Genomic DNA, 10067 nt, shown 5'->3' with positions numbered 1-10067 from the left:
GTTCACTCACTCTTTATTAACTGGTTCTTAAACAAAGAGAAGATGTTATCTTAAACTGGAAATTTCTGATTATTGCAGTGCATTGAAAAACAAATCGGACAAAAAATGAAATGGTAAATGCAGAAAGGCTTGAAAACTTCAGTGCCATTGTCTCACAGTGACAAAGCAAAAACACTGATATAGGTTTTCTTTTTTTTTTATTATTCTTGTTTTTCTTCTCAAGAGACAGACACGGTTTTGAGTTTAGTTAAGCATTATGTGGTCAAACCAGTTGAGCTGCTGTGCAAGGTGTGTGCCATTGTGTTCCTCCTTGAATAATTCTCACTCAACGGGCTGCATTAGAGTGGATGAAAGACATGCAAGTAGGTGTTAAACTTGTTTATCTAGGCACAGTATACCAAAAACAGCAACACAAGGAATTTTTGACAAAGGCACAGAGAACACATTATCAAGTGCTGCCCAAAAAAACAGAACAAAAAACCCAAATAGGAACTGTTAACTGTTAAAGTAACACTCTGTGTACTGTTTAAGAATACTTTAGTCTTATAAAGGTTGAACCTTGTTCTGATTAAAAAAAAAACAACAACAAAAAACCCCAGAAAAAAACCTCCTTGTGGACTTTGAACTTTGTCGTTTGTGTTGGTTACACTGTAATCAAGAATTCGGAGCAGGAAGTTTTAGGATTATGCGCATTGCTGAGTCTCAGTTGCAGACAGGAACAGAAAGAAAGAGAGGCAGGGAGAGAGAGGGAGGGACTTGTCTTGATTCAGTACAATGACGTGCGGTGTGGTGCAATTTTCACATGACTCAAGCACTTGTGGGATACTTTGGTAAGGTGTGGAGCTGAACACCCAGTAGAAATGCACACTTTGGAGTGGATTACAACACGAGATTTTAAAGAAAGTAAGACTATTTCTCTATTAGATTACTAATTTTGCTGTAGTTTTATGTCATTATACTCCTGTCTTATCTAATGTCATACTACAGTGTTCTTATTTTTCATGTTTGAATGCGTTTTAAGCAAGGACTATTGAGTTAACAGCGAACACTGTAATGGATTTGTTAACAACACAAAGATTGCCAATGCCAGTCAAGTTGCTAGATCTAAATTGTATTGATTAAGTTATTCTGTTAAACAAAATAACTTATTTTTTTTTATCTCTTTTTGACTAGACCATAAACAAATGTGAAACACATATTCATATATGTGGGTTTATAGTTTATCTCAGTGCCTCACTCCCTTCCTTGTACAAATAGAGTTTCTATGTGTATAACTTCCAATCTCTAACCCAGCTGATGATCAGGAAGCAGCCAAATTACTCGCTTAACAAGGTTTGAATGTTGCCCTCAGAGAAATATGCGTAGAAGAATGCTGTAGGACTGCTGCAGATACCTAAAGAAGAATGTTGGCTCTTGGATGGTCCTTCTGGTGTATTTTACTGAGTCTACACATGCCACTTCATGGCTTGGAGATTTTTGAACATGACAGCCACAAAGTCATTTGCTCACAGGTACTATAATTTACAGTGCTTAAATACACCGACAATGGCATGCCCTGTACATAAAACGCAGTTTTCATTGATAGTTTATCATAATGTCCCTGAACATTTTCATTTCCTGTTTCACCAATCAAGTTATCTGTTCTTAAACATTTAATTAAAAGCAGACAAAAGGTTATATGATCAGAGTGTTTTATGTTTTATAACATAGTCATCAGAACTGCAAATATTGCCACCCAGGCTCATTCAGTAACAAGTCAAATGTTTTTCCTCCAATTTTTTTTCTCCTTAAAGGGTCTCTCTAAATGCAAGATGAAAGATGAGATGCCTGTTAATCCCAGCAAAAACACTGTGGATGTTCAGACACTAAAACCAGATTTTAAGCTCTGCTGTACGAACAAGACAGCATGTGCATTATGTTTGGTGATAGACATAGAGTTTAACATCGATCCAGATGAAGACACGGAGGATCAAGGCTCCTCTGGCTCAGAAATGGAAGAATACAGAGAAGACAAGATCACTTCACAAGGTATTTGAAATCCACTTATAAGTTCAAACATCAGCCTTGTATTAAAACAAAAGGAAACTGTAACGTGCCTTTTTATGTGATGCAATTTTTAAACTTTTGTCTTGGTTGAAGGAAAGCCACTACAGTGAGCAATGACTCTTATTTACTTGAAAGTCAGAGTTACTTGCTGCGATATACAAGCAGATGTGTTTTGGAAGCCATCCAAGTGAGATGTAGAAGAACATGTCCTGGCATGTTGGGAATCATCACTGGAACAATGAATGAGCAAACATGGAGTTTATTTGTGAAATGGTTTGTGTGAAATGAACACGTGTTTGGCTAACAAAACAACAATTTAGCTCACAATAAAAATCAGTTACATCTGATTTGCTTTTTCATAAGTCAATCTGAAGAAGCAGAGGTTTGTTGCAACGCTGTCATAGATAACAGTGGCACAAGTGAAAACCACTAGCTTCAGTTACTAATGGTTAGTAATACAATATAAGTCAAGCGTCTTGACAGATAAGACTACTGGCTTATTGTGGAAATGAAGTTTCAATTCTTTCTTATTCACACCTTCGTTTGTTTCTGTGTTACCACAGGGTCATTGACAGTATGTTATTGCACAGAAGCGTCCATGCCAAAGTGCAAGAAGGTGGTGTTTACAGTGAATAATGAAGCTCTTACTCAACAAAACCAGCTAAAGGTATTGTAAACCCCATGTACTTTGCACTGCCATTACTGCCTCACTTCCAGCATACTTGTCTCGTTAACGCTGATCTGTATGTGACTTCTACAGATCTCAGTGGTGATTACTCAGTCAGATGGCTTTCCCTTTGAAATCTCCCTGATTGTCCGTAGCTCAACTATAACTGAAAGGGTTGCTGCTCCTTCTTTTAATGAAGGTGTGTATTTTTAATTACCTTTGAACTATAAAGCTACAGCTTATTACACATCTGGCAACAGTGACATATATACCTGTTTGTTCTCAGTGTGCTCCCAGGAACTGCAGAAAACTTTACCAGAGTGTCAAGGTAAAACACACAATCAAACAATGTCCCTGTGCATTAAAGCAAAAAACAACAAAAAGAGAGGGAGAGAGAGAGAGAGAGAGAGAGAGAGAGAAAACATACCTAATAACTGACACTGATTTCCTCTTTTCAGTGCCCAAATTCACATTTGCAGTAAACTCAAAGATGAATCAAGTGGAGCTGCAGCTTGAAGACGGGAATAAGATCCCCCCCTCGATGTGCATCCAGTACGAGCAGAAAGGAAGGTGTCAGGTTAGTGATATCAGTGCCTTAATTTCATGACATTTATAGTTTGTCATTTATATTCTGTACAAAGGTTGGAAAGGGTTTGACTTTTTTTTTTAGTAAAAGAAGCAAAAACACCATTCCAAGTAAAACTGTAGCATTAAAATTTCACTTTATTTCAAATTATTAGAACGCATCAGAGGAGAAATTACTCATCATGTGGAGTTTTTCATGATGTTATATAAACACGAATAAGTATACAATCATAATATTCGATGGCTGGTGTAGGTGAAGCTAATTTTATTACTTTTAGTGTGTGTGAAGAAGGTATTTAGTTTAAGGAATAATTCGAGAATTTGAGGAGGAAATGCTTTCACTGCTTTATTAAATGCACTGCAAATAATAATAAGTAATCATTAACACTGCAAAGTAACTACCTGATAAACATAACCTGATAAATGTAGTGAATATTGTCTTCCTCTGCCCACAAAAGTAGCTGGGCAATTAGGCAAATTGTACTAAAGTTGTACTACTCTTCGCTGAAGCCATTTTAAATGTTACTCTGCAGAGTTGGAACAGGATGACCATACCACTGTACTCCGTAACCCGCTGCATGTGTCTCCAGGTATCATCAGCTCTTTTACATGATTTCTCCTGGCTAATATCAGCAGTCTTGTGTCCCATGCAGACTTATATGACTATCATATTCACATATTCACATGTCCTATAGCTGTGGTACGAGGATGGACAAAGGTCTACACGGTCACTACAATGCCCCTTCAATAAATCTGGTGAGAAAATTTGAGCAATGTGTATTTATTTAATTGGGATGATTACCTCCTTGAAATGTAGACATCATAACTCACTATGTGTCTCCCCTAGATTCTCTAAATGAATCACAAAAGAACATATGGGAAAATATCACCGTGTCAAAGCCCCATGTACAAATGACCAGCTTTGGAGAAATGTTATCCTGGAACGTGTCTGCACCTTGCAGGCTGGATGGTAAAGTGTGGCTGCTTAAGAAACACAGTCGAAGCAGGAGTGCCTTCAGCCAACAGCTGGAAAATGGCACTGCATGGAAACAAAACATCAAGGGACTCTGGGTAAGAAGTGATACAGCCTAGTGAGGCGTGCACTCCTCTTTTTCAGACTCTTCACTATTACTATCTATCTATCTATCTATCTATCTATCTATCTATCTATCTATCTATCTATCTATCTATCTATCTATCTATCTATCTATCTATCTATCTATCTATCTATCTATCTATCTATCTGTTTTCAAGACCACCTGAAAATGGTAAAAAAAAAAAAAAATCATATTTTACATGGTTGGATCTTAACAAGGTTCCATGTAGAGCTTCAACATCCAACGAGAAGAAAGACAAAACATTTTTTGGAGCACGCAATTTATTGAAAACAGTGCTGAAACAACTCAGACAATTATGGCGCCCCTTCCACTGTGGCGTGTAGAAAACATCTCAGGTGGGATCTGCTTGTCATGCCACTAACGTTGGAATCAAGGTTACATTTTTTCTCATCAGAGAATAAAACTTTCTTCCACCTTTCAATGTCCCATGTTTGGTCCAAACGGTCAGGTATATGGATTTCAAGAGACTCTTTTTGCGACCCTGCTTATGCAGTTCAACAACCTGACGACACTCAAAAAGGGAACATTTTTTTGCTTTTGCCTTCAGAACACCGTGACAGTGTGACTACCTGACAGAATTTGACAATGAATCAATTTTTCTTTGACAGATTTGGCCTTTTGATCAGCTGTAAAACAGCCTGTTTCAGTTTCAGCGTTGTTTTCAAAAAACTACATGCTCAAAAATGTTTTGTCTCACTCCCATTTCTTCTTGTTGCATATTGAAGCGCTACTTGGAACCTTGTTAAGATCCAATCATGCAAAAAATTTTTTGCCATTTTTGCAAGTGGTCTTAAACTTTTGATCGGGATTGCATGCACTATATCAGTTTGTTCCAGCTCTTAATTGAAAATAAAGGACATTTGCAACGAGTGAAGTACCAATATTAGTATCAATGTATCTGTATTAGACAAAAATAAAATAAAACAGTGTCTAGCTGAACACCCTATTTTATAAACTAATAGGATTTGCAATTGTTTCATCAGGTGAACACATTTGTGTTTGAAAATGTACCCCTCCGGCCCTTGCCGTGTTTGATGGTAAAGTATTCCAAAATGTATAGACTTAGTCATACCTGATTCCTGAACAGAGGTAACTCCTTTGTTTTTATTTGTTTGTGCAGATGAGAGTAAAGGGAATGGAACATGACCTAGGTCCATTTTGTTTTGATGACAATGGTAGGTACATGCCACATTTTAAAAATTGTAAAAGAATAGCATTCTTCTATTTTCTGAAAAGGGATTTTATTTTTTCCTAGTTGCAGCTGGCAGGTGGCGCTGGAGTCTCCTAGCCACTGCTGTTATGCTGCTGGCTTTCATTACTGTGCTGTTGTTATGGTCCTTTCATAAATCTATCAAGGGTAAGTTTGAAAATTTCCTTTTCTTTTTCGCGTTAGTAGTCTAACAATAACATCGCGTATTCACGGTGCAGCGAATCAGTTATTTGTGAAGAGATAAATATCCATGTAGTGATAAATCCAGTGATTTAAATTTACCTGTTCTTACTTTTATAGGATGGGTGTGGAGCTGGCAACACGGTGGGATAGTAAAAAGTGAGTTTTTTTTCTCTACTTTCACTAAAACACACAAACACATACACCCACAACAATACAATTCTAACTTACTTTTCTCTAAAGTTTGTAAGATGCGTCATGTTGTCCTGCTGAGCCCCCCAGACGTGGATGATGCCACTTCTAAGTTGGTGTGTCAGATCGGGTCCAACCTCAGCGACAAGGGCTTCAGTGTGTCTGTCGACCAGTGGAGCAGGAGGGAGCAGTGTAATTGGGGGCCTCTGCCATGGCTGCATTCACAGCTGCTGGAGCTTAACAGCCTGGGTGGCCGAGTTCTGCTGGTTCTGACACGTAGAGCCTTGGAGAGAACCGAAGAATGGATGCACTGGAACAAAGATATTATCAACGAAAGCATGGGGAACAAAGAAAATGATCTACCAAAGCTGTGGTCACCGTATTCTGATTTGTTCACAGCCTCCCTGTCCCTCATTCAAGCTGACAAGCTCCTTGATAGAGCTGGTAAACGTTTCGTTCTGGTGAAATTTGATTCCCACCCAAGAGAGACTCACACCAGAGACAGGTGTTTACCAGAGCTTCTTCAGGGGCTGCCACTGTTTAGTCTTCCCTCTCAGAATCAGTCTCTCCTAGCTGAGCTAACTGTGACAAAGACAGAGAGAGGATCATATGGAGGAAGGTGAGGTACTCCAATGGCTAAAAAGGGACCAAGACCAGCAAGAGGGCATCATCGTGTAAATCTTTTAAATCACCCAAATGTACTTTAATAAGCTGTATTGCTTTTTTGTGTACATGAAGAATATGTTCATCAGAGTTGGCTGCCATGAAGATGATATGCTAATGAAGAATAAGACTCCCGACTCAGTGATAAGTGATACAAATACAGTCAACAAATTCCATACAGAGACCATAACCAATAATCTGTTGTTCTAAATCTCCACATACCTTCAAGCCTTATTTTATTTTATTTTTTAAATCTGCTTAAGCAGAAGCAGCTGCTGTACCAGGACAGTGTATACAAACTGACAGTATAAACTAAGTCCTGACATGTCTTGAGATGATCATCTCTGTACACAAAGACAACGGCAAAAAAATCTGGATGATCTATTCATTTTGGTCTTTGAGGGGATTTTTTGAAAGCAAGAACGATTATAGTCTTATTGTCAAAGCTGCAAAACTGTAACTCCTACAGACTAAAAATAACCGTGCACGGAAGCCTGTCCACACCTGTCTATAACTATATTTGCCTCTGTTTTTGTTTTTTTGTTTGGTTTAAAAGCTAAAACACATCGAGTTATGATTGGTCTTTGGAAGGACAGCGGCTCTTATTGGGCCAGTGTAAGGACTTACTGAAGTACTTGTTATAAGTATTACCACATTCCGTAAGAGCGGTGTCTTGGGACGGATATGTGCTCCGCCCGCGCGGGAGGTGTGAGTTATCTCTGCAACCGAACACAATGTAGCCAACAGCCGGGTCATGTGTCAAGCGGGTCTGTCTTGGATTCACTTCTTTTAAAGTTTTCTGCCCGTTTCACCCTATAGCAGCGCGAAGGTAACGAATACTCTTCATTTCAGAGTCAGTTTGTTGCTGGTCGTGTTGCTTGTTTTAGTGTCAGATTTTCTGTCGGCTGATATGTTTGTTTTTTTCAACGTGAAACATGAAGAACCAGAGACTGGCATCAAGGCTACTTTATATTTAGAAGCACGGTAACCGAGTACGTCCGGTTTCTTTTGGTTTTGTTTGTTTGTTTATGTTAATGTTCGTTTTTATATTGAACCAAACATTGGTGGAACAAATAAATTAACTAAGAATATTTTAGAAGTTAATATCCTTTATATGGAAAATCCTAATTAGGGTGTGTTAAGCAATGTATTCTGTTACCCCAGCCAATACTGGAGGTTTCCATTTTTAGACTTTTCGGGAAGTAAAACAAAATTTATTAGCTTTATAGCAACGTAATAATTTCTGCTCAAGTGTGGTGCATAATTTGCTACAGCTGCAGATAATATTGAGTACAATGTAAACAATGTAACCACTCTACTGGGCAAACTAGGTGATGACATCATTTCTAAATTACCACAAGCCTCTTTTTTCAGCATTTAGTTCAATAAAAAAAAATCAATCAATAAATAAAAAACAGTCAGAACATATAAGACAACAAATACCTTTGATATGATATATCTGTGATGTTCCAGTAACTGTTGATAATAGCAGTTAATTGATATAGCTTTCAGAACTGTAATAGTATTTTTGTGTATTTTTAAGCAACCTTTGTTTATATGTAAAACTTTAATATATAAAACCTGTGTCAAAACAAAACAAAAACTTTGTGTTATGTGTGAAATATTGTGAAGCAGTGTTGGAGACCATTAAATATAATTGTGGAAAATAACTGATATTGTCATGAAGTAAACAGATAAATCTCACTTTATCTCTACTAACACAAGCACCATTTCGTAAAGACATGGTATTTTGGAGCAAATTCATAGTTTCATCTTCTGGCCAGATGGGCATGAAGAGTCTCCACAGAAACCTGCTTCAGGGTGTTTGTCTATGGAGTCTGCTGGCTGTTCAGGTGAGCAGTTGTCCAGATAGCTGCAGTTTGTGTTCAGGGCCAGAAAATGACCAGTGTGAGGAATGCAGAGATGGATGGACACTCCATAATAAGATCTGTGTAGGTACTGTATACAGAGCTTCTTTCTGGAGTCAAGACATTATCACTTATATATTTAATTTTTTTTAAAAGGTGTTTTTACATTTTTAAATGTTATGTTTTAGACATCGATGAGTGTGGCACACAGCTGGGTAACTGTCCTCCAAACAGTTACTGCTTTAATACAGAAGGATCCTTTGAGTGCAGAGGTCAGTGCCTTAGAGTTGGTGTTAAAGAAACTATGTTGGATACTCATGCAGAAAATTAAGAATTGGACCTATTGCTCACTTGTTTGCTTATTATTTGCAGCAGCTTAAGAATGCAATGCAGGCAGTGGATTAAAAAAAGGAAATGACCCCTCTTTTCTCAGGCTGCGACGTGGCCTGTGTGGGCTGCTTGGGTAGCGGACCAGCACGCTGCAGGAAATGTGCTTCTGGGTACAGACTGACAGGATCCAAGTGTTTGGGTAAATACAAGAGAATAGTTTGTGCATGATATATGCATGAGTTCCAAAAATGCTGGAACACTGTAAAACTGGCCTGTGCCATATTGTGTTGTAATAAAATACCTGGTATGATTCTTTCTCACAATATAAAAGTGTTTTTGCAATATTGTTGCCTTAAAAATAGCACAAAATGCACAAAAATGAGACAAGCTCAGGTGTGTTTGAAGAAAGAGCTTGTATGTCAGCCTCCAGTGAAAAGAGTACACTGAAAAAATATGCAAGAAAATTGTTCCCATTAGAGGTCAAAACAACAAAACTTGAGGCAAAAACACCATTGAGTGCAACCAGGCTATGAAGGAGGAGATACTAGTAGATGATTAAATGTGAACCAAAAGCAAACAAATGACTCAGTAAAGCATCGCTAGCTATATGTACTAGTTTCACTCTATATGACAGAGCAAAAAGTAGGTGAAAAATAATGATGCAGGTACATGGTGGAAAAGTAGAGCTCCAAAGTTCTAGCTGCTTAAAAAGTCTGACCATTCTGTTGCTATTGTTTTGCTCAGATATAGATGAATGCAGTGACCGTGTGCTTGCCTGCCATGGTCTCGATGAGATTTGTACCAACACAGAAGGATCTTTCCGTTGTGACTGCGCTGAAGGATTCATCCGCATGGACAGTGTTTGCGTGAAAAAGCAGTTGCCTCGTGAGTGCCACCTAATGTTAACCATGGACACTTACAAATACATGAACAGAAAATTTGCTCAAAGGAAACCAAACTGAATTCTTCTTTTCTCCCACCCTTCTGCAGATTTTGAGGAGAAAGGTCTATTTGAGGATATCCAGGATGATGAGGTGGAGATACTGAAGCAGATGTTTTTTGGGGTGGTCCTTTGTGCTCTGGCAACACTTGCAGCAAAGGGAGATTTGGTCTACACATCTGTGTTTATGGGAGCATTGGCAGCCATGGCGGGTTACTGGCTTTCTGATCGAGGCGACCGATTGTTAAACAGCTTTGTAAAGGGACAT

General features: G+C 38.3%; 1 protein-coding gene across 6 annotated transcripts; it reads left to right on the top strand.

Annotated features, from left to right (window-relative positions):
- The first annotated feature begins 223 nt into the window (after positions 1 to 223).
- Positions 224 to 9665, top strand: il17rc (interleukin 17 receptor C). 6 transcript variants are annotated; one of them, XR_003272428.1, is made up of 17 exons: positions 224 to 903; positions 1352 to 1511; positions 1794 to 2028; positions 2610 to 2713; positions 2807 to 2912; positions 3000 to 3041; positions 3172 to 3290; positions 3832 to 3888; positions 3994 to 4054; positions 4146 to 4369; positions 5400 to 5453; positions 5537 to 5591; positions 5672 to 5773; positions 5927 to 5965; positions 6050 to 7490; positions 7603 to 7653; positions 8387 to 8513. XR_003272428.1 is itself a non-coding variant. In XM_026167812.1 (15 exons), the coding sequence occupies exons 2-15, from the start codon at positions 1404 to 1406 to the stop codon at positions 6619 to 6621; spliced, it is 1878 nt and encodes a 625-aa protein (XP_026023597.1). In that variant the 5' UTR covers positions 224 to 903; positions 1352 to 1403; the 3' UTR covers positions 6622 to 8380. The 6 variants fall into 6 exon arrangements, 1 of the variants encoding a protein (XP_026023597.1); XR_003272427.1 differs by lacking the exon at positions 8387 to 8513 and adding an exon at positions 9604 to 9665 and having other exon boundaries at positions 6050 to 7653; XR_003272430.1 differs by lacking the exon at positions 7603 to 7653 and having other exon boundaries at positions 8402 to 8513.
- The last annotated feature ends 402 nt before the right edge of the window (positions 9666 to 10067 follow it).

The sequence above is a fragment of the Astatotilapia calliptera genome, chromosome 5 (genome assembly GCF_900246225.1).
Source record: "Astatotilapia calliptera chromosome 5, fAstCal1.2, whole genome shotgun sequence".
NCBI classification, from domain to species: domain Eukaryota; kingdom Metazoa; phylum Chordata; class Actinopteri; order Cichliformes; family Cichlidae; genus Astatotilapia; species Astatotilapia calliptera.
This window is presented reverse-complemented; position numbering and strand designations above follow the sequence as displayed.